Source organism: Balaenoptera acutorostrata, chromosome 14 (assembly GCF_949987535.1).
Source record: "Balaenoptera acutorostrata chromosome 14, mBalAcu1.1, whole genome shotgun sequence".
Lineage (NCBI taxonomy): Eukaryota > Metazoa > Chordata > Mammalia > Artiodactyla > Balaenopteridae > Balaenoptera > Balaenoptera acutorostrata.
In genome coordinates this window covers 35856177-35880935 of record NC_080077.1, presented here as the reverse complement: position 1 = coordinate 35880935, position 24759 = coordinate 35856177, and the positions used below count along the sequence as shown (strand labels likewise).

The following is a 24759-nucleotide window of genomic DNA, read 5'->3' as shown; positions in this document are numbered from 1 at the left end:
TTGATCCCAAACTATTTTACCAACTTTATTGACTACTGCACCCCTCATCCGACTACTGCACCCCTCATCCAAGCATCTTAACTTCTGCAACAACAAACTATTTGTCATTCTTTTAACACCTTACAGTTACTGTTGTTCCTGTGTCTTTGCTCACATCATTCCCACTATTTGGAACAGCCTGTCCTTTTCTCTACCTATTTCAAGGAATGCCCAGATCAAATATTTTTCCATCAAGAGTTTCTAAATCCCAGTTATAGTTTTCTCCTTTGTGTTTCTGCAGTATTTTTATTTTTCTAACTACACTACAGAATTTACAGATTGTATACACTGTGTTTGGATTTATTATCAGTCACATCATCTATACAAAGGAAGGATAGGGAACATAATCAGTAGAATGTGGTCCCAGTTCCCAGTCCTCAAAGATCTTGTGAGAAATAAAGAAATGCAACATGCATCAAGGTATAGTATATTAAGTATTTCAAGAAATGCTTGAACAAGCTGAGAACAGTGGCAATTAAGAAACAATTCATTTCAATTGCGTTGGGGTAGTTGAGAAGGCTTTATAGAGGAGAAGGGGAAGATGGCATTTGCTAGGCCTAGATAATAAAGTCTTTGAGACTAACAAAATGCCTTCTTTATCCTCAGAAGCTCGTAGTACAATGTTCTGCATATAGTATGTGCTTGCTGAAGTTAACTGACTCAGATGAATTTGAGATGGAGAACTATGTTGATTCATAAAACAAAGGCAGTCAATGAATGGTAAAACCCAGTATGATACAAATTTCCTAACTGAAAGCCTTTATCAGGAAGGTCAGTCTATACAATAAAGTGATGAGAAAATTAACACAAGCACAAAGAGCTAGAAGGTTTAAAACTAGAATAGTTTATATTCTATTAAAAATTTGTCCTATAAAGCCTGTTAAATTATCTCAACAGAGTAATTTTAATAGGCTTATTTTCTATTACTAGATTTTAGAGTACTTAAAATACTGATGGAATTATTTAGAATTGGTAGAAAAGAAAGTGAAGTGGGTATTAACCTATGTACTATCATACTTCTCATTCAAAAGATAAAAGTCACACTAAAAATGTTTAAAAGCAATATGGAATAATGGGTAACAACACAGACTCAAGAGCTAAACTGCCTAGGTTTGAATCTGGGCTCTACCACTTAATAGCTAGTTTGAATTTTGGCAAGATACTTAACCTCTCTGTGCCTCAGTCTCCTCACCTGTAAAATGGTGCTAGTAATAGTACCTATATCTCATTAGGGGAATTAGTAATAAATAAGTTATAACACGGAAGAGCTTAGAACAGTGCCTGACATAACAGTACTAGAACAAGAATGTTATCTATCATCGTTATAACTAATATCAGTAACAGCAATCAGATAATAAGGTATGCTTTGGCTTTAAATGTATCATAAAGTAGAGATGACACTGCACTAGCCAACATGACCTAGGGAGAAGAAATATTTAATTTATTAAATTTATTCCCAAAGCTACTGAGCCAACAATGACTAAATGTTCAGGCCTCTTCCTAGGCTACAGGATGAAAATAAGCCAGTGACAGAGAAACCCTGACTTGTGATAGAATAAACTCAAAGAAAGGAAACCAATGAAAATCTAGACCTACTCTGATGAATGAAAGTTGGGAGCTCGGAACTTAAACTTAATAAAGGTTTTGAGAGCTGCTGCAGAAGGGGATACTTCCATCCTATCTGGATGATACCCTGAGACCCAACCCTCCTCCTCCACTCCTCCTAGAATAACAAAGATGAGACACACGACGCCCAGCCTAAGTTCCAAAGGGAACTATCAACATCATATTTACTCTAAGCCACATGTATCCTGAGTGGAAAAATGCCCAGCCTGTAAACATATCTTATCCGAGAACTGTTAGGGAACCACTGACAGAAATCATCTGCCCTGGCCAGGCAGAATAATAACTGCTTGAATGAATTATCTCACAACAGGAGGTCCCGATAAGGAACACAGAACTGATGAGCTACCACCAGCCGGAAGAGGGGCCAAAATGAGGGAGGAGACGCCAGCCCATAATATGTCCTGCCAACCTCCCAGAAATCCTCACGCTGGAAACCATCTTGACTGAGAGATGTATGCGCTGCCAGGAATTGGACCAAATATGGGCACAAGCAAGATGATTAGCCAGAGACAACCTGGAAAGCTAACTCCATTACCATAAAACCTGAGACTGCAAGCCACGTGGCAGAGCAGTTCTCCTGAGTTCCTTATACCCGGCTGTTCTCCGCCCAGGCACCCCTTCCTAGTAAAATCTTTTGCTTTGTCAGTACAGGTGTCTCCTTGGACAATTCAATTCCGAGTGTTAGACAAGAGTCCACTCTTGGGCCCTGGAAGGGGTCCCCCTTACAGTAACATAACCATAAATGAGCCTCTTTTTTTTTCCCTAAGTGCTTGTTGTATGAATTTATTAATTTCCTCAAAATACATGGAAGGGTTTCAAGAAAATTATAATAGTTTGTCTACAAATTAATAAGGCTACAATGGAACTGTACAATAGTCATAGCGAAAGCAAAGAAGTTAGACAAGAACTTTGAGGTCGCTGTGGAAATTTAGGCAACAGAGAAATAGGGGGCAACAGATTGGTAGAAAAGTAACAAGGGAGGTCAGCGGACAAAGGAGGATATTATCTTCGAGCTAGATTAAGAGTATAAAGGTTTCTAAAATGCCAGACTTTTCCTTGAGGCATTAAACCCATTCACTGCAGAGTAAGCAGGTTTTTATTACCCCAAATCTTGAAGCTTCTAATTGGATTTTGATTACTTCTGCCCTCTGAAAAAAGACTTCTTTTAGTCTGCAGAACATTGGTAGCATCAATTCAAATCTTATAAATGGGTTAATACTTACACTAGATTTTTTCCTATTTTATTCTTTTTTTCTGTCCCATAACTTTTCAGGGCTAATGCTTGTGTTATGCTAATTCATCTCCCTGCCTGGACCTTCTCAACCAAGGATTAACTGCCTAACAGGAACAATTAGAGCTCTGTTCCTGCTCATTAAACAAAGGGTACAAATATGAAACCAACCTCTTAGGAGACCAGGTACATAAAGAAAAAAAAAACTGGAGTGATAGATAAGCAAATATAATGTTGATGACTGTTGATACTATTATGAGTACATGAGGGTTTCAACGTATTAGTCTGAGAAAAAAAATATTGCCTGTCATATCAGTAAACAAAGGATGTCACAGCCATCAGTCACAGCAGCCACCGCCGATGGTGAGCCCTGAGGGAACTCGGGATGGAAACAAGGAATGCCCCCCATCTAGCAGTCATCAGACTGCAGCCACCCCAACAGTGCAGATTAAGGAAACTCAGGATGAGAAAACACAGGACACTGGCCCCAGACAGCTGAAGTGCACATCAAAGGAATGACTTCAGTGATCCCAGACTCTTGCACCTCCCTATACACAGAAAAGCAGTAAATTCCTTAACTTGAGATATCTGGTTTTCTTTAATTAACAATAATCGTTTGACATTCCGACTACCTGCCCTTTGTTGCAAATACTCCTATATATCCTGGTTCGCCCTCACCTCCTCGGAGCAGTTTCTCAGGGTTATCTGAGATGCTGTCTCCAGGCTTGAAGTCCTAAGAATGTCCGCCGAAAAAAACATAACTCTCAACTTTTAGGTCGTGCACTTTTTTTCAGTGGACACATCTACTTTTGTTTATATTTGGTAATTTTTATTAATAAAATATTTTTCAAAACTGAAAACATACAGTGGCAAAAACATCAGCATAATTATCTTTTTTAAAAAAGCTATTTAATAATCACTTTCATGTATCTTATAATGAGAAGGGAAAGTAACCCAATTACTAAAATCATCTATTCTACTTATCTCATCATCCTCAGAAGAGCAAATTCACCAAATAATCACCAAATAAGCAGATGCAATGACGCATTTGCAACAACAAAGAGTAAGTATATTAGATAAAGAAGAGCTTTGTTGAGAGAAGGCTGTTTATACTTAAAGTCATGTTAAGCATCTCAGAATCTCTCAGCTGTGAGGGACAGATGCGTTTATATGTGCAGCTGCAATTTGTAAACATGTATGAGCCTCAAAAGTCCCAAGGCCATTGAAAATTTCAGTTTTACACATATTTATAGTTACTTCTCAGGCATATAGGACTATGTTCTATATGAGAAATGGAAATAGTTAACAGGAACTTTATGTAAACTGTTTCCAGTTCTTATTAATTTTAAAAATCATCATGTGACAAATACACCACACTTTATAAACATTACTGTCTTTCTTAATATTATCCATAAAGAGAATTTACTCAAATTGTTTATTTCTATGCTATATATTTCCTATAACTATGACTAAGAAGGTTTCATAAAAATACAATAAAGGATCCATCTACACAAAAAAATGCTTTAAATAAAATAAGGTATTTTAAATACCAATCTGGGCTTGAAGCATACACACTGTAAAGCAGAAACACAATTCCAGATTTTTTTTTCTAATGAGACTGGCAGATGTGCATAACTACAAGGGATGAACACGGGCAGTGTTATTTAAGCATTGGGGTCACACCACCCGAGTTCTCAGCTGTTGATCAAAAGTCAATCTTACTCTACTGCAGGCATTCAGGACAGATTACTTGGAGAATGTCCTTACTGGAAAGAATAAACTTTATTTAGTGATCTCTTACCTGAAGTCTGAATAAAAATGATACATATTTTCCCACATGATTTACATCAGACTGACTATATAGATGTGAAACAATTAGCATGTCTCCACTTTTAGTTTTTACATTTATAGGGAAAAAAATCCTGGCCACATGATCTAGTTAGACAGAAACAACCTTCTAACTAGAAGAAAGCAAAATAACCTTTCACATTTTTAGGAGTGTTTTCCTATCTGAAGGTAAGATCAAGCCACTCAAGATGGCTGTTCTCTGGCTCTCTACATTCCCTGCTCCACCAGTGCCTGCTTTTACCTACACCCTACTCACATGACTGACCTTCCTACATACCTGCCCCAGGCCCCAGCTAGTGACTGTTCTTAACACAGGGGTGGTGAGGGGTGTGCCCTTCTGCTAGTTTCCCTGGTAACCAATGAGCCAACCTGAGGTTAATTCCCCTTGAAACTGGCAATCTCCAATCTCCCCTTGCCCTTGGAGTGAAGATTGTCCGCCCTGTCCCACCCGCCATCTGCTGCAGATGGTGGGGTGTTGCTCCAGGACCTTGCTTCAGACGCTCCCCCTATCCACTGAACCACTGATGTCTCTGTCACTGACTCCGGGCTCTTTCTTAGGTCTTGAAGCTGGGCAAATACAGGCCTTGCAGGCCTGGAGGGTGCAGCCCAACGCTGACAACACACCAGACCCACAGTAATCTATTATCTCATTCTACAATATCTTTATAGTATCTTTTGTGAACAAAGTAAAGTGCTTAGCAATACAATTATTCTAGAAATGAAAAATTATAATCAAATGACTTGCAGGTCACATAGTTAATTATCAGTAAAGCTGGGGCAAGAATCCATATATTCAGATCCCCAGCTTAGTGCTCTTGATAGGGACAGATTAAAGGGACAAAGTAGGTGATTAAATAGTTAATCCCACTAGGGGGTTGTAAGTAAAGACAAAGTATGGGAGACTCTGTAAGTTAATGATCACTCAAGAAAGCAGGTTTGCTTCACCACAAAACCAAGCAGGCTTGCTTAGCAGCAAAATCATGCAACAGAAGCATGAGACATGCCCCAAAACAATAAAATAATGGTGGAATGAGACCCACATCCTGCCCAGTGAGGTCAGTAAGTTAATGATTTCTAGGACATGCTTCTCTGCACACACTGAAAATAAAAATATAAGGAAAAGGTGACATTATACTGAAAGCTGAGATGATTTACCATATTTTAGTATATGTTACCACCTTTTTGCTCATTTCCATTACACCATGACAGCCCCAGTTTGACCATGTAGGGACAAGAAAAATCCCCCACCCGACATGGAGGAGGAACCAATGTTGGAAGTGTGATGTCTACTCAAGAATGAGGAAGAAGGTGGTCTTCTCCCCCTCCCCACTTTTCCTTTGATTATAAAACTGTAGCCCACTAAGTTCTCAGGGCAGCACCCTCCTGCCTGCCTGCTTGTAAACCTATAAGCATCCTATTCTAATAAATCATTTCTTATCTATCACTTTGCCTCTTGCTGAATTCTTTCTGATCTGAGACATAAAGAACCAGAGCTCCTCGGAGGCCCCCCGCCCCGAGATGCATTTCTGCAGTTTCACTCTAACCGTTCAGAGGCATTACAGATTTAAGGCTAGTGCTGCTACAAATTATGGATCATCATGGATGATGATCTTTGAAATAAAAATAATAGCTACCTTTTTCAGACACCATGCTAGTAGGCACTTTATATATATTATCTTGAATCCTCACAATAGCTCTGTGAAATATACAATTCTTATTTATAGATTAGGAAAATAAGACTTAGAAAGAATAAGTGATTTACCCAATCACTTAGCCAGAAAAAACCAGCATTCAAATACAAATCTATCAAAATTTCCAAAAGAGAGATCCTTCCTCATATATTATGCAAATAGAGATCATTATACTACATAGAGTGGTATGAGAGTTGTGCAATAACATTAAAACATTATTACCTACATACAGCTCACATCTTTAATTAAATGGCAACAGATACCTTTTTTTCTCTCCCCTCTCTCTCTCTCTCTCACTCTCTTTTTTTTTTTTTCTGCCTAGGGGATGTTAGTGGACGGCTGAATTCAAGAAAAACAGGTTGCTTGGAGGACAGATAATGAGAGATGATTCGGATTCCTTTTCTGTAATCATAATTCAAAAGCAAGTTTTTTAACTGTTAGCATTTGTTGAAGTCTACCATGTGCCAAAGCTATGCTAGGTACCTCATGGAAAACTCCTTACCATGAGATGCTAAGGGACTTCCACTTAAAAAATTAAAATCCTTGCTGGCTTTAATAATGAACTTTTTATTGCTAGTCTTCCTGTCCTTCATTTTATTCCCCATTACTTCACACTATTACAAGCTAATCTTTAATTTAAGAAGCAAAACAAAAACTCTGATCCTTGGAAAGCTATTAAAGAAAAGCTGTCATGATAATAACCATATAAGTAGAATATAAATATCTTAGCCCAGATGTCTGACAAACATGTAGAACCTATTGCATAATTCATACAATACTTGCCTCTGGAGTTCCTAGTTCTTTCACAGCATTCAGATCAGATCCTGAGGAGAAAGTATTTTTTGCTCCGCGGACAATGAGACCTTTCCCCTCTGTCCAATTTTCCAACTCAATCACTTTTTCCAGAAGTTGTAGCATCATAACACCTGCCAGAGGGGAGGGGGAATCAAAAACACATAAAATATTGGACAAATAGAAATAATTTAGAAACTGTAAGGTGTCAAACAAGACTCCTAGGTCACAAATTTTACAAATATTTACTGAATGTCTATCAAATGCCTATCATGTTGGTACTAAGGAGTATATACAAAAGAGGCAAGCATGACAGTCTCTGCTTTAAAAGTTTACAATTTGATAGTGACCTCTTTCTCTCCCTTAATTAAGAAGTCACATAAATATGTGGTTAGGTAGAAAAAATAATGCTGGCCCTAAGTATGAGAAATCTGTACCAGTAGTTAAAATAATCTTTTTGACTTTGTAAAATAAACATAAGAGTTGAAACAGACCTTAAAGAGTATCTGGTTGGCTCATTTTCAAACAAGGGCCTTGAGAGTTGTGTGGTGTTGGGCTCATTCATCATCTCACAACCCAACCCAACCCAACCCAACCCAACCACCATCATCCAAATCAAAGCAGTTCTGCTTGTATTAGTTTTAAATATTAGGCATCAAATTAATATTTGTTTCCGTTTGAATAAAAATTTGACTAATATAAATTATAAATTGTAGCTATTCAGTAGTAAGTTAAAACAAGTATTTATCTAGTCTAAATCCCTAGAGCAGCCTTACCTTTCTAATTTTATTTTTCCTAGGCTAATATAAAAATTGGCTTTCATTCTCGGAACCAGTTGAAGGTATGCAGCTGCACTGTCCAGTAAAGTAGCCACCACCCACACGTAGTCATTGGGCACTTGAAACATGGCTAGTCTAAACTGAGATGTGCAGTAGTGTAAACAGCTTTTGGCGGGAAAGGCCTCTTTGCAGGAAAGAGCTCTCTACAGGAGGCCCCTTTTGTCTTGTCACTAACCTTAAGCCAGGCACCCCCATCCTCTACTCATCTCTGGCCCTAGCACAACTTTCAGATCTTTTGATCACACAATACGTTGCCTAACCTGTTGGCTCTTTCCGTAGATCAAAGAAGCAGAAATGAAGAATAAGTAATTAAGAGATGACCAGATCTCTTCCCTAGCTTCCCCTTCAGAAATCTTGAGAACAAATCTGTGTGAACAAGATAGCATCTAAAGAAAAATCACAAGAAGTCAACAAGCCTGCACACAGTGGGGGATGGCGACGATTCTGACCCCTTATCTCAACGACTGAGATTACTTCCCCTTTTCCCTTTAAAACTTTCATGGCTGAGCAGAATCTTCAGAGGTGGTTTTTGGGGGACACTGAGTTCAACATCTCCCCAGATTGCCAGCATTCTGATTAAAAGCTACTTTCCTTTTTCTACCAACATTTGTCTCTTGAGTATTGATTTTTGAGTGGCAAGCAACCAGACCTAATTTGGTAACAGTTATGTAAAATACATACCAGATTTCAGAGAATTGGTATGAAAAAAAAAAAAGAGGAAAATACCTCATTAATAATTTTTGTATCAGTCATTTGTTGAAATATTTTGAGTACACTGGGTTAAATAAAATGTTATTGAAATTAATTTTACCTTTCTTTTTCCTTTTTAAAAATATGGCTACTAGAAAATTTTAAATTACATATGTAGCTGACACTTGTGTCCTGCATTATACTTCTATTGGTTAACATTAATAGAGACATCTCTGAATTCTGCTGAATGTAAAGAAAAGTCATCTTGTGTTTAAAGACCCACCACTGATAATTTACAAAGTTTACAGACTACTGAATTATGTCTATAAGTATGATTATATATACACAAAAGAAACTTTATTGGGATAGTTTTGAACCCAATATTTCAAATGCTACTATAAAATATAATTCGCTCCCCCTACAAAGAAGTATATAACTAACAAATAGAGATTGCCAAAATCACCTGGAAACACGAGTGCTGGGTAGTCAGTAAGGTAACTCATGAGCTCTTGTATAACATCATGGTAGAATAATTCGAATTTGAGCTTGGGAAAAAATTACAAATTATCACAGGTCCTGGACCTTGAGGTCTCTTAAATATAAAATTCTTATATGCCAAGAGTGCTGCCTAGTAAATAGAAGGTATTTACCTGTATCTCAGAGTTAGAAAAGGGGCAACAAGTAGGCAAGTGCAGTGTTTTCAGTGATTATTGGAACTACATGGTTAAAATGACAGTCTTATTTCAGTTCATAGAAAAAAAAATTTAAGCTAAATAATTTTTTTTTCATTTTAGGCTTTTCTCTTTAGGTTTTAAAATCTTTGAAACATCCTTCCCTTTGTCTCCCAGTGACATTAGCTGAACACAAACAAATGAAGTTATTAAGCAGTTAAAATTTCAATGGAAAAAATAATCAAGATTAATTTGATGGTTTCCTTTTTACCAACATCCATATTCACGGATTTTTAAAAAACATTAAAATATTCACAGTTAGTAAAATATGTTCCTGGTTCAGGTGATAGTTTTGTTTTCTCATGTTCTACAAAGAGTACCATGACTTTCAAGAATTCTTGAAAGTTCAACAGATTTAAGGATAAAAGCATGGGATAGCAGGTTAGATTTCGTGTCATGTTTTAACTAACAAAAGAAAGCTCTCTATACCTGAGAAGGCATTCATTTTACTTGGATTGTTCAGAGTAAGAATGCCAATGCCACTGTCTTCCTTCTGAAGGTCAACAGATCCACCGGGAAACTGTTCAAGTTTTCTTTTCACTTCTTCCTCATGGAAGCCATGAGAGGTATTATAAAGTGACAATCCTATTTGATGTAGCAATTTTGTCTTCATAGGGATAGGTGATGTCGTCAAAACACGTCTTGCCATTTCTGGAAAACAGAGATAAGTATGCAGTTGTCCGGATAAACAGACACTTTTAGAATATCATACATTAATAGGCTTTAGTGAGAGACCTTTCTCTTTATTGGGAGGACTTGCCTACTTCTCAAAACACTCTCTGAGAAGTGTATAGGATTGCTTCCCTTCACCCCGCTTCTCAAACCAAAGGATACAAGTTACATTATTTCAGTATATCATCAGGAGATGATGACTAGCTATAGGGCATTTACTGAGACCCAACACACTAGGAGGATTTAGAAAAATGTTGCTGCTCTGTAGTTAGCACCATCTCCTGCCGTCAGGGAGTCTTCCCCATGACAGCAGTTCTTCTTCCTCGAACTCTAAATCTAAGAATAAATTCAGTCCAGAAGTCCCCTTGGAAACAATCTCTATGCAGAAATGCTACAGAGCAGTTCCAGTCTCTAACAGAAAATTTATTCTTAGCATTATCCTTACCTTATGTAATGCTTTATAGAAAAAGCTGGAAGGGGTCCTGAGGAAAGTGGGCAAAGAAATAGGAATGTATGTGTGTGGTTTTTGTGTTCCCTAAAGTTCTGTCACTCTTCTCACTTTATATATCTCATCTCTGGGTAATCTCCTATCTGCCCAAATGCTTTTTTGCCCTATGTAAGTACTTTTGTTCACATAAAAAATACATTCAGAAAATTATACAAATCATAAGTTACAGTTCAATGAATTTTCACAAGGTAAATACATTCAAGTAAATAGCACTCAGATCAAGAAACAGAACATGACTCCAAATAAAAATAACATCTATCTTGATTTCTAATACCCAAGATTAGCTTGCCTGCTACTGAACTTTATATAAATTGAAAAATATAGTAAATATTCTTTTGTGTCTGGTTTCAACTACGTTTGTGACACCCATTACTATTATTATGTGTAATTAGATTCTAAATAGTCCATTCTTTTCATTGTCGTATTTTATTATATGAATCTACCACAATTCATCTATTCTAATGTAAATAGTCATTTGGGTTGTTTCTGGTTTTTGGCATTACAAGTAGAGCTGCTGTGAACATTTTAGTATCTGTCTTTTGGGTCAACAAGTATGCATTTCTGCTGGCTATATCTAGAAATGGAATTAGTGGGTCAGGCAGCAGCTGGCTAAAACTGCTTGTTAAACACTGAAGAATTTTGCAAGTTTCTTTTTAAACCATGGGTAGCTTGAAATTAACCATGGTGAGAGTATTAGCAAACTCTACATATCAATCTCTCCCCCCACCCACACACACAGCCATTTTCCGGGTACACCACTGGTCATAATGATCACATCTGTTCATTTATTTCACTTTAAAAGATACTGCCTAAGAGTTTTCACATCCACAGCTAGTGAACATTCCAGTTGTTCCACAACCTTGTTATCACTTGTCAATGTCTTTTTTTTCCCTTTCTTTCCATTTTAGGCATTCTAGAGAGTGGTATATCATTGTGGTATCACTTTGCATTTCTATGATGTCTAGTGAAGTCAAGCTCCATTTTCATATGCTTATTTGCATATCATCTTTTGTAAAGTGCCTCTTCAAGTTTTCTTGCTCATTTTTTTGCCTTTTTAGTACTAATTTGTTGGAATTCTTTTATTCATTTGCCTACAGTTTTTATTAAAACTCATAAGATAACCAATTCTACATTTCCATCTCTAGTTGAGACCTTATGCCCAAGTACTCCTAAATCAAACAAAAATCTACTTCCTTACTCCTCACCTCTAGATGTACCACAGGTTTCTCAAAATCACTGTTTAAACCTGAACTCACACTTTTAAAACCTGTAACTACTTTATTCCTTCCCTTAACTATCCATAGTATCCTCAACCCAGAAAGCCACAGCAAAAAACCCAATCTCCTTCCCCACCTTCATTTCTCATATGCAACCTTTTTTATTTTTCCCATCCTTTACTTCTTCTATGACTAACATAGTTCAAACCTATGTACCTGGATGAATACAGTGGTCACCAATTAGTTGTATACTACACCTTAAAATCAGAGCTATCTTTCTACTGTATGCCCCTAGAAGTACAAATCTTCATATACATTTTCAAAGAAATTGAAAAGGTTTAAAATTAGTCCTTCTCAGGACTTGAGCATGAACCTAAAAAATGAACCTGAAGGGGAAATAAAGTGATAAAGGTGGGAAAATTTAGGTCTATGGGAAATGAAAAGGATGGGGGGGAAATACAATGTTTTTACTAATTAAAAAGTATGAAATAGTTATGAAAAAACACAAGGATTTTGGAGGCTTCCTAAATTATCAACTAAATGTAAGTATCAAGTTCTCTCAAGATTCTCTTAGCTAGCAGAGGAAATCTACACTAAAAATTTCAGGAGTTATTGAGAAATGACAAGCAATGGGGCTAGAAATAAATTAAATTAGCAAAACTTATATTCTCATGACAAGATATATATGTATATTTATATGTATGCTCACAACTCCAGCAATGTGCAAAAAAGCCCTCTCATCCCCAACCACTGTTCTTTCTTTGTCATCTCCCCTTTCATTATCCCTAGATTCAAGTTCAGTGATCAAAGTCTGTGGGAAAAATAAGCAAATACGTCAAAATATGTCATTCAAAATGAGTCTGGAAGGCTTCCTCGCTTTTTAAAAGACAAATGGCAAGAAACATACATAATAACTAGATTAGCAATTAAGATAAATCTTTTAAAACAGGACAGTATTCTTTCTTGGATTATTTAAAGTAGATAATAGCTTCATTCTAAGAATAAAAAATGGTTGAACAGTTTCTTTGCATAAAAGCCATTATGTAAATTACACCATGTGTATATAGGTTTTTATAGCCAAGAAGTTCAAAGGACTGGGATCCCAGTATATAAACATACATGCATATGATAAGAGCATTTGGTAAGATATAATTGGTAACAATTCAATTGGTATTTATTGAATTCCTATTTAGTGATCTCCCCTTTGCTAACTAGCTATTTCAGAGAGAAAAAAAAAAAGTATTTTTACTTTTTTTTGTATGTATGTACAAAATACATACACACTCAGCAATAATATTCAACTCTCTAGTTGAAAACAGAACAAAATCCCTCCTTTTATTAAGCTCTATTAGAGACCTGCATCAAATTTAAAATATAGCCTTAACTTCATAAAAGGATTTTTTTCTCTTCACCAATAAACTTTTATCATGATGTCTAAGAATTTTCTATAGGCAGAAATGGATCCAAAGACATTAAATCAGTGCATAGGATTATACTTTATTTCCCTTCATTCTTTCCAAGTTTTAACATTCTAAGCAGAAGTAGAACAAAAATCAAGCAACATCCTAGTTCTGCTGGGGAGTAACCAAAGAAAGAAGTAAACTCAGATCAGCTCTTTTTTTGCAGTGTCTTGTGGCCAAAATATTGGCAGAGGGCACTACTTTCAAAATACTCTCATCTTACGTATTTCCAGAGTATCAGTTCGTCACCTGATTACGTTAGCACTAATCTATTAGAATGAAAATTATATAGTCCCACTACCCTCCCAAAACAAATCTAGAAAACAAACAAACAGAAAATAGGGCCCACATTTCCATTTTACAAGTAATGAAAGCTTACCTTTATGTGAAGCTTTCCTCTAGAGAGTGACCTGCTTACTGTCAAATTCCGAAACAACAGGAAAGCTCTCGAAGTTCTCACTCTGCTTTTTCTCCAAATAAATACATGCAATTTTTAAAAACAAATTATTAATTTATAAAAACCTTTAAAACTTGAGACACTATTTTAGGTAACTAAATAGCTGCCTAGAATCACAAGTCTTTCGAATAGACAAGAACATACTTTACATAAAGGCTATCTGATGAAATCAAAACATTTATGAGGTTATGAAACTGTGCGACACTACTATTCATGTATTACTTCTATAAAAGATTGCTTTCATTTACTTACTTTGAAATCAGGTTGTATTACAGTTAGCCAGAATGAAAATAAATGTAGACATGAGGAATGAAGAAAGCTAACCTAACATACTTTTGAAAAAGTTAGGTTTCAGAATGAATGTGTTGTAGTTCTTAACCTAAGTAATGGATACACAGGTATTTATTTTTGTTGTTGCTGTTCTTTAAACTCTTCTATGCTCTTTTCACTATATGCATGTATGCTACATTTCTCACTAAACATTTTTTTAACTGAAGGATATCATTCCAAATTTGGAGGGGATGGTCTCTACATTTGTCAGTAATCTCTCCCAACCTTCTAAACTGCCAATTTCAAAACTAGTTTTCTAAGTACTCTGTTTTTTGCATAGAAGATATTTAATAAAGAACACAAATTTTGCCATTGGTGGTCACATAGGTGTCTGAAGGTTCTGGCAGGTCTGACAACTAAGCAAGTGTCCTTATTAAAGGTAATGATATTTCTTAAAAATTGATGTACAACCAGAAACCAGGTAAGAAAGAATTAGAGATGAAGCTCCTGCCTCCAGTAAATTCAAAAACTCTTATGGGTAGGGACCACATCTTATTCATGGCTTTAGCATACAGAGCTTTACATTTAATATTAGCGGTACTAAATGATACCTAATGTGGTTATTACCATACAGGGATTACTGTACCTAACGATCATTTCCCAAACTAAATAAAAGATCTCAATTTGCCAGATAGAAAAAGTTTATTTCATCGTTGGGATTCTAGGAAATGCAAGTCCAGGATATGTAGCTCCAAGTGCTCAAGGGTATTACAGTCAGCCAGAGGAGGAGATCTCCTTTTCACCGGCCCCTGGTCAGTTTGATCCAGGACCACCACTCCGCCGTCAGTCCTAGCTTAGGAGCCCCTGCTCCTTTTCACAAAAAAGACAAGTGCTTTGGGTCTGATTTTTTTTTTCTTTTCATGTTTACAAATTGGGTTTGCATACAATACAATCTCTATTGGATCATTAATGAAAATACTAACACTTTTTAAGAAATGATGATAAGTAATAGATAACAAGACATCCATCTCTCTACCTATTTATAATGTCTGTAGTTGGTAATACATATTTTACAAGGGTCTGGTTAGTAGTATTCCTCATACTTTAACTATATAACCAGATTTCCCTCACAAGGGTTAGGACTAGCCTGTTACATTCTCTAACTTTCTAGGAACAAGAGGCAATTTACCCAGTGAGTACTGAGGTTAAGACCATGCCACAACTAAGACCCGGCGCAACCAAAATAAATAATAATTAATTAATTAATTAATTTTTAAAAAGACCTAGTAACTGTTCGTGGCAAATTTAAATGGGGAACCCATGACTTGACCTATTTTGCCCTACTTTCCCCACTCCTCCTTCAAAGGAAGATACTATCGGTTTTGAGCCAACAACATTCAAAGTACTATAGCTTTCTGCAGAAGGCAACAGAGTGGAACTGTTTCCACTGGCACTGCTGCCACTTTGGATTTCTTTGTTCTGATCTCCCTCCTTTCCTCCTTTTCCTCTCTACTGGGTTCTCTCTCTCTCTGTCCTCTCTTTCTTTTTCAGCTTGTGTGGTACATGGAAGCAGGGGCTGCCTTTATCTTCGGAAGGCATTTGAAGAAGGTTAAAGGCAGTAGGGCTCAGGGTTCCTTAGGCCTGCTTCTAGTCTAAGAAAAATAAGCTCTCAAGGTCACCTGCCAGATCAGTTCACAAAACTGAGAGGTCTACATAGAGAGTCAGAGCCAAACACAATATGACCAAGCTTGCTTTTGCCTAGAATATGCTCTATGCATGTTTTGCCCTTGGGGATAAGTCATATATAGAAGAGACCACTCAATGGAAAATTCAGTTGGGGCAGAGGTCTTTTCCACATTGACCATGACTTCAGTATAAAAGAATTGTGCCAAAGAAACTTGATGAGAACTTAAATGGCTATTTAAAAAAATAAATAAATTTGCCTATGTTTTCCATAGTATTCTGTTTAGGGAAAAGAATAAGAAGTTAAACTAGAAAATAAGAAGGGGTAAGGCTTATAAAATCATTAGCATTTTTAATTATTATGAAGGGATAATAGAATCAATAAACAACATTATCTTCTCTCATTGTAAGGAGTCTGTTCTGTCTTCATACACTTCCCCACCTCCAATAACCAAAACAAGGGCAATTAGTATAGACATCATCAGATCTGTATCTCATACTTAAATCATTACAAATTTAAATATTCATGTTACTAATATTTTTGCCTCACTGGACAACTTTGATATGCTGATTTTTCCATGGAAACCTTATAATAAAAACCTCATTATCCTTTTTCTCTATTGATTCCATTTTTTTTTTCTTTTCCCCCCCACTCTTGTCCCCCTTCCACTAACTCTCCCTTCTTTTCTCTCCTCCCCTCATATCCCCTTGTCTGTGCCACACACTAGTACCAGAGAAACTCAAGGGCACTGCTTAAGCCTATTAGATTTGCTGACCTCAAGTTTAGGGATCCGATTCTTGACATTTGAAATAGCCTATTATGGATACTTTCATCCCAATTCTAAACTCAGAGATTAAATTAGACAATAGTTCAGTACTTAGAAGATGACAAGGTGTAAACCACTATTAAACTACCATATTATCTGAAAGTATAAGTGAACAAACAAGGGCTGAGGTTCTGGTCTTTTGTAAGCATGTAGTTAAGCAATCAGCATTTTGGATTTGTTCCAGGATCAGAGGCAATGAAAAGGTTTGGAGGCATTTTTGATTTTATAAATTTTCTTCAGGACAAAAAGTATGTTTAAAACTCATCCTGCAGGATGCTTTGCTGTCCTACCACAAGCAGATTCAGCCGATCTGAACAAGCTCACAACCATACCATGGCAAAAGGGAAAGAGAAGAGAGCCCTGTGTACATCTGAGATCAAAGGTTTCACTTTCTCCATTTTTGTTTTAAAGTTCTTCAAAGGTGATCAAATAGCTCCCCTCCCTGCACAGGATCTAAGCTAGCTGTTCTCTTAGAAGTCATAACCCGTTTTACCAAGTGCTGAAACTGCTAAATCTAGACAATAAACACAAATGCATACTTAATAAAAAACAATTAGCTTAACGCAGGGAGTAAACAACAAAAAATCAAAACTATTCTACTTTAGACTGTCAGTATATGACCTGTTTTTCGTATTTTACTTTGGTTTTAGGCTGTCATTTATTAACCTACCTTTCAAGTGTCATTACGTGCCACACATACCCTTCTTCCTCTCAGCCGAAATGAACCTCTTTCAGTTTTTCGAATCCTTCAGGTGTTCTCTTCATTCCAAGCCTCTGAACATGTGCTTCCCCCACCCATTATACTTTTTCTTCCTCAGAGTAACTCCAAGTCATCTCCTTTAATACTCTAAACTATACAAAATACTTTTACTATCTGTTCTCACAATATTTATATCCTTTATTAACCCTCACTCACGCTTTCCTGTAATTACTTCTTTCACCGAATCTTCCCACTAGATTTAGCTGCAAGAGGGTATTTGCAGTGCCTAGTACAGTACTTGACAAATAATATTCACCAGTAATAATTTGGCACACAATGCTTGAGAATCCATAATGCCATACAAGGCTTAAGAATCTGTCCACAACCCAACTCTACCTACCCTGTTTATTATTCCCACCCTGTTTATTATTCTCACCCTGTTTCGGTTCCATTCTTCCTTGCAAGCTGGTCTCTCTTCTTGGAATGCTGATCACTGCCTGGGCCCCAACTAACTGAGATCTGCTCATCTTTCAGATCAGACCAATAAAATATCAAGAAAAGATCCTCTGTTTTATTACCATGCTCCTCCCTCCCCCAGCAGATTTCGCAATTAAGTGTGTGTAGCATTAAAAGGATTAATGAGTCTCAAAAGAATTCTAGAATGAAAGAACATTTACCAAAAAAGAGTTAGTCATTTTTGTTGTTGTTGAAAAGTTGGCTGCATGAAACGAAGGATGCAAATTTTACTTAAGCAAGATAATTTAATACAGGTAGTGAGAAGGACAATTACAGAGTTCCCAGGGAACATTACCTACTGTTGAAATCAATTTCTAGGCCCAAAATGGAGCTGTTCCTGCCAAGGGTGCCACATCAGCAAACCAAAACTTAGACAACTTCCATTAGATAACTTTCTGTATAAAGGCTTTATCCTTCCTGTGAGCACTCACTCACTTAGCATTTGACCCAACTCCTTTGGAATCGGGCTGTTCCTATTGGAACTGTGCTGGTATTTGACCTGCAGACTGTTTAGGAATTTTTCTTTTGCTCTAGGAAAAAACCCTGAGAAATGGGATCCCAGTAATCTACATGTTGGAGTTCCCCCCCACTCCCCTTTCAGGGACTCTGGACAGTATTATATTTAAAAATTGCAGTCCTACCTCATGCACATTTCAAACGAAGAAAGAAAGACGTGTCTTCTGAGGTCTCTCTTTCCCCTCCTCCAATTTTGTCTCAGGCCCTGCCTCCACTGCCAGCTTCCTCCTTCCCTTCTCCAAGACGGGTACTAACACGGTTCAGATAGTGGGAGTCTCTGCAATAGGCCTTTTTTTTTTTTTTTTTTAATAGGCTTTTTTTTAGGCCTTTTTTGAGAGATACCCACTCTTCCCTCCTTAACTTCCTCTGCCCCCTATTCATTTATTAGGCCAAGACTTTTTAGAAAAGTATCATGCTGGGATTTTTCTCTCCAAAAAGGAAATAATAATTCTAGAGTTTCACAGTAGATAAATAAGCATTCAAAGCAATAAACTCATTCCTTGTAATACCCCTATTTTACTTGTAAGAAAACCCGAGGCCAGGGATGGAGCTTTGTCCAGAACCTCTGAACAATAAATAACACTGTTATCTCTCAGTACCCTATTGTTCCTAACCCCTACAAGCTACTGACATCCATTCCTACTGCGATCAAATTTTTCGATAAACTCTTCTATTCTCTACTTTGTTACACTATGTAGATAATCTGTTTCTCTGCCCCCCTCCTTCTCAAATTTCTTCACAGAAAGACAGCATCCACCTGTTAAAATGTTTGGCCTTAAGGGGATGTAATGTCTCCAAAGAAAAATTGCGGTTTGCTCAAACCCAGGTTCAATATTTAGGACATCTGATCTCAAGGACAATGGAATGCATTCTTTAACAGGTATGCAGAAATTTCTAAAAAGACAAGAGGACTCCGAAAAGACAGCTCTAAGAGGATCCTTACAGTATGCAACTAAACAGGTTAACTTAGTCCATCTGCCAGAAATACAATTTGGATCCAAATATTCTCTTTGAGTTTTGTACCAGGCTATAAGATCTCTGTGTCTGTCTGTATGTTATGTGCATCCATGTATGTATGTCATAGATATGTGTTTTTATACCTCCAGATGTTATTGCCAAAATTAATTTATAAAAACAGTTCTATTTAACTGGCCTAAAAAAATTAAGTACTTATATAAATTAAATTATCAGAAATATAAGAGAAACTCAAACAGATGCTTTTGTGGTTCATGTGATCTGGGAAAATATCTGGCATTAAAGCTAGTTTAAATTTGTTAGTCTAGTTGAAACAGGCATGTCTTTAGAGTTATCAGTATTAAATATAACACTTTTATTCTACTTCGGTTTACTAGTCAAATAAATTCATGTTATCTCTGTTGCAAGTGTGTTAGAAAAAAAATTTGCTTGAGTTGATGGCTGACTTTGTCTAATGTCTCATTTTTGAGAGTAATTTAAACAGAAATGTTGGGAACAAATAATTCAGATAGATGAAAATGGGTAAGAGTTTTTAGGTACAACAATTATGTTTTATGATATGTCCTTAAGAAAACAATAGCATTCTCAAATCTTTATTGAGTGCCTGGATCATTCTCCAAACATGATAAATCACTAAAACATTAATTACTGAACACAGATCTATTGACTTTTGGCTTTCTATTTTAGAGAAACCAAAGATAAATTTTTGTCTTTTAGTAACCATGTCTTGTGTCACACTGAAAGACTGTACAATTTAAAAGGGCATATGCCTTTATGAATTTTTGTCTTTTAGTAACCATGTCTTGTGTCACACTGAAAGACTGTACTATTTAAAAGGGCATATGCCTTTATGAATTTTTGTCTTTTAGTAACCATGTCTTGTGTCACACTGAAAGACTGTACTATTTAAAATGGCATATGCCTTTGGAAACTAGAAAATACATTTATAAATTTGCTAGTCTAAAATTGCTTATTTCTTAGTTTCCACTAGAAATCAAAGATTCTAAGGGTTATGTATTCTGATTAATAAATATGAATAAAGCTACTAGAAATGATAAGGAAAACATCGTTGTATGCAAAGGAAGTAGTTTTGTCCTCAAGTAAAATAGTTGCCAGAATAAAAAGGAAAGGATAAGACAAAATCTGAATGTAAAAAGAAAACTGTAGAAGGGTTTGTGAAACAAGAATCTTTTGAAAGAAATTTTATATGCAATAAAGTAGGATAAGATTAAATATACTTGCTATAAGGGCTTTTAAAGTAAGCTTTAATATCAATACTGTACTTATGTAAAACTGGAATTTAATTTTCTTTCAGCTGCTAAAAGGACAAAGTTTGCTTGGGCTATTGGTCTGCTCCTGGTAAGAGATTGTGAAAGGTTTTTCCTTATTGTTTTGTGTTTTATCAAAATTATTTCCTGTGCTTTTATAAAAAAGCTGTCTTTTTTATAAAGAAGAGCCAAGGGTTTGGTTTGGTTTTTTGTTTCGTTTTGCAGCTATGTAACCTTCTCTATTTGTCTTTTGAAATCTTTTTGTCATTTTGATTAAATAGATACTTAGTGTTTTGTAATCTTCGGTAATCTTATTTGGTCAAATGTCCAAAACCTTTTGATATTTTTTGAAACACTTCCCAAAAATCAAAATCTAAATTAAGTCGTTTTGACCTGAAAATAACTTTGGGAATCTCCAGACGGCCCCTGGGACTTCTCAAAGAACTTGTTCTCTCTTCTTATAAAAAGGGAGATGTTAATCAGGTTTATCTGATATGTCAAATTATATGGGAAGCTTTGTCAAATAAATGATGATAAACTTTCTTAGGTTATGTTGTACACGTGAATGTTATTAAATGTTCTAGAGATTGTATGAAAATTCCTATGATTCTGATGTGTCCTGGCATAATGTTATCAGCCATGATTTTAAAGATGTAGTCACAGAAATAACCAAATTGACTTGTCAACTACATTATAATGAACCTTCATCACATCTTTAATCATTACTATTTTTAAGTCTTTTGTCATTTATAGACAGTTGTTGTTTTACTCTGGTGCTTTTGCAAATATCACTTCTAGTACCTTTAATCGTAGAAAAGATCCTGACAAATACTCTAGAATGCAGGTGTTAGATAACTGTAAGATATTACACAGAACTAGATTTAAAGGACCCTTTTCTTCCTCTTCTTTAAGAAAATGTATCTTTCTAACAAAAGTTAAAACATTTATTTTTTTTTCTCCCATCCTGATCCCTCCAGAATTCAAAAACTTAAGTATGTTTTTCATGACAGTATGTGTACTTGCATAAATTCAATGAGAATCTGTTCTCCTCATAACAAGACACAACTGGAAATATTGGCTATATTACCAAGGCTTTGGCTGGATTATCATATTCAAGAAAGATGTACATAGACAGATATGACCAGACAGCTTTAAGGAACTTCTCAAAAATAATAAATAAATCAGCCTGGTACCTTGCTTACAAGATTCCAGCAAAACAATTTTGAAAAAGAGCTTATATGGTCAATCATTATTCTTGCTGCATTTAGGTAAACAATCAAACAAAGTTTAATACCAACAAATTAGTTTTACTATGATTATCTTTGATAAAAGTGAGGACAATCAGAGAGAGAAAAATCATGTTTGCACTTACGTAGCTATTAAGTTCTAGTCCTATCAATTATCTTCAAGGTTTTGTTATATACCTGCACACTGGAGTGGATCCTAAATTCTTCTAGTCTCCAATAACGTCTGGCTACTCCTCTCCAGACTAATGTTTTCAATTTTCTTCCACTTTTCTGATTTGAAATCAGTAAGAACAAAGACTGCCTTGAATCCTCTTGGAAGGGACTATACCATGGCCTCCTCACTACCTAGAAGGCAGCCAAACTTCAGGGACTCGAACCCTGAGTACACATCTCACAGCTAGAGAAGACCGCACCTGACATGTGGTCCTATACAAACACTGGAAACCTCCAAATTGAAATGACTAGGAAGAGAAGCAGCTGACAACTGAGGCATACAGCTTTCCAAAGATGACCTGACCAGGCCTGTATACCCTTTTTCTCACTGTTGCTTTTTTTTTTACTCTCTCTCTCTTTCACAGAAAGACAATGCCCTTGTTTGTTATTTCCCAAATCCTCTTCTTTTGATTATGGCCTTTCAGAAACTACCTCATCATGACCCCATAACAAATTAGCCTTTTCACCTGCTTTTTGTTTTTTTTTTTAAGAGTTAGAAGGTTCAGAATTCACTGAAGTCTTTCTTTCATCTGGACTATTAACTGTTTCGGGATTTTTTACCTAGATTCATGGTCTTTGAATTTGCAACCTTACAGGCTGTCTTACTGGATAACACATTTGGTTCTAAACAGCTCTTTTGGGGTAACAATACTATTTTAATATGTCTTTGAAGTTCTGCTGTTTTTGCAAAGAGCTCGTCAGCTATTGCGCCATACTTATTCCTGCCCTGTCTTCCCAACATGCTCAGTTAATTCTTTCAGTTTGTGCTGTTGCTGTATTCACTGTTCTATTTTCTCTTCAATACAAAACAGAAGCCTCCCATTGATCCATTTTACTAAACCTTCATGGCCACCTTGAGTGGGAACTTCCAGAAGGCATACATGACTCCACGTCTGCCTCTGTAGGAAGGGCCTTTTTTCCCTCAGGTCCAAGTAAGTGCCAAAGAAAACATGATTAGAGCAGCAGAAACTCAATTGCATGGAAGAATCGAGGAGGAAGAGCACTGACTGCAACAAGTCTCACCTGACCCTCTGTGATTTGTTCAGTTGGCTACCCTCAGGCCTAAGGTCCTAGTTTAGACCATCATAAAATTCGGAGTTATGTTACTTTTAATTCCGGTTTGCATAACTGTTTTAATTTCTGTATTTTGTTGCCTGTCACACCTTTGTAAAACTTATGTGTCCAACAGGTAATGCTGGCTCAACATTTCAAGATGATCAGAATGGTCTCCAACGCTTATGACCTTAAGAAGATACAGACTTTATATGGTAAGTGCCTGAGATTTCTCCCTCCTACTCCTCCTTGTTACTTGAACATGACCTCAGTTGGTTTCCAATCTGTGCACTTTCCCTTCAAGGTGGGACACAACACCCAGGAAAAGTCCTTCCTGGCACCAAGGGACAAAGGCCACTGAAGATGGAAAACCTGACTTTTGATCAGCGATGCTTTCAGAGAAAAGCAGAAAATGTCAAACTGAATAGAGGAAACCTCATTTAAAATAGTTGGGAGTCCAGAAGGGGGAACCCTCACACACTACCACAGGAAGCATCAACTACTCCCGTTAATTACATACTCCAACAGGAAAGCATCATTCACAGACCTACTAGGAGGGAAGATTTCCTGTTCACCGAGCAACTCAGCCTAGGAGGAACCATCACCACCTAAACTCTCACTTTCTACCAGGGAACTTTCTTCAAAACAACCCCTCCCAACTTCCTCCTTTTTCTCTGTAACAGAATGGGCCTCTCCTTTGTTTGCTGAACCTATCTATGACTTTTCCTACAGTTCGCTTGTCTCGAATTGCAATTCCTCTGCTATTCCCAAATAAGCCCATTTTGCTGGTAAAATAACTGGCTGTTTTGTTTTTATCTTAAAAGCTTCATGCCTTCCACCTTATTTTGCATGTCTCCAAAAGGAGACTGCCCACTTCATGTCAGTGTGAACTTAAACTGTATCACCTAAATTAATTTCTTTAGTCGTTTTTTTTAACACTGCTGAGAAGAGGGCCTGGAAAATATTCAGCATTTAAATTAGTGCACTGAAATCATGCCTCCCTATTCTTTTGAAAACGTTTATGTCAGCTGTTTCTCCACTCTCCCAGGAAAGTTCGACTCATCTTTTCCCATCACCCTCCCCTCACCTGGCAAAGGGCTCTGCGTCGCTGTGCGCGGCGTCCCCACGCCCAGCAGAGGAGAGCGGGCCTGCGGGGCGGCTTCACACGGACCGCACCGCCGAACCCCCGCGGGTCGCCGTCTGGAATTCCTGTGGAGAAGCACTAAAGTCCGTTACGCAGCGACAGCTAGGGTCCTCTCCTAGACGGTACTTAAAGTGAAGCCCCTACGGCCACAAGGTTCCGCAGCTCCCACGGGGGCCAACTTCCCCTTCCGCCCCGCCGCGCCCCCCTTCCGCTCCGCCCGGATCCTCTTCCGTTTCCCCGCCCCCGACCCCGCCCCCGACCCCGCTTCCGCTATACTCCGCTCCTCCGCGGTCCGTTACTTGTCTTGCGCGTCGGGTGTTTTTCTCGACGCCCCTGTGCCAGGGCGGGCACCCCAGACCCAGAAGCCCCGCCGCCGGCGCCGCGTAGCACCCCGTTGTTGCCCGGGTTCCCCCCCTCGTGTCGTGAGCGAGCCCTGAAAGCGGGTTCCTATCCGCCGAGCTTCGCGACGCAGGGCCGGGGCTGGTGCCCGGAAGCCCCGAAATCCTGCGCTGTTTTAGGCTCCTGTGTAGACGTGGAAAAGAGTGA

At 37.3% G+C, this 24759-nt stretch overlaps 1 protein-coding gene and 1 long non-coding RNA gene across 14 annotated transcripts in view; one reads left to right on the top strand and one right to left on the bottom strand.

Moving 5' to 3' along the window:
• Positions 1-24418, bottom strand: part of ECHDC1 (ethylmalonyl-CoA decarboxylase 1) — a 41751-nt gene extending 17333 nt beyond the window's left edge. For 2 of the 13 annotated variants that reach the window (XM_057527669.1, XM_057527676.1), the window contains exons 1-3: positions 17718-17845; positions 9917-10138; positions 7219-7361 (exon numbers count right to left, since the gene is read on the bottom strand). In XM_057527669.1, coding sequence (XP_057383652.1) covers positions 7219-7361; positions 9917-10138; positions 17718-17808 — 456 coding nt within the window. In that variant the 5' untranslated portion in view covers positions 17809-17845. Of the gene's footprint in view, positions 1-7218; positions 7362-9916; positions 10139-13723; positions 13815-17251; positions 17697-17717; positions 17846-18438; positions 18462-24156 lie in introns of those variants that run through there. The other 11 variants (XM_007190809.3, XM_028168681.2, XM_057527670.1 and 8 more) reach the window with 11 other exon arrangements.
• Positions 19081-24158, top strand: LOC103017697 (uncharacterized). Its single transcript, XR_009005171.1, has 5 exons — positions 19081-19193; positions 20604-20647; positions 22089-23083; positions 23206-23284; positions 23374-24158. It is a non-coding gene; the product is annotated as an uncharacterized LOC103017697 (long non-coding RNA).
• Positions 24419-24759: the final 341 nt, after the last annotated feature.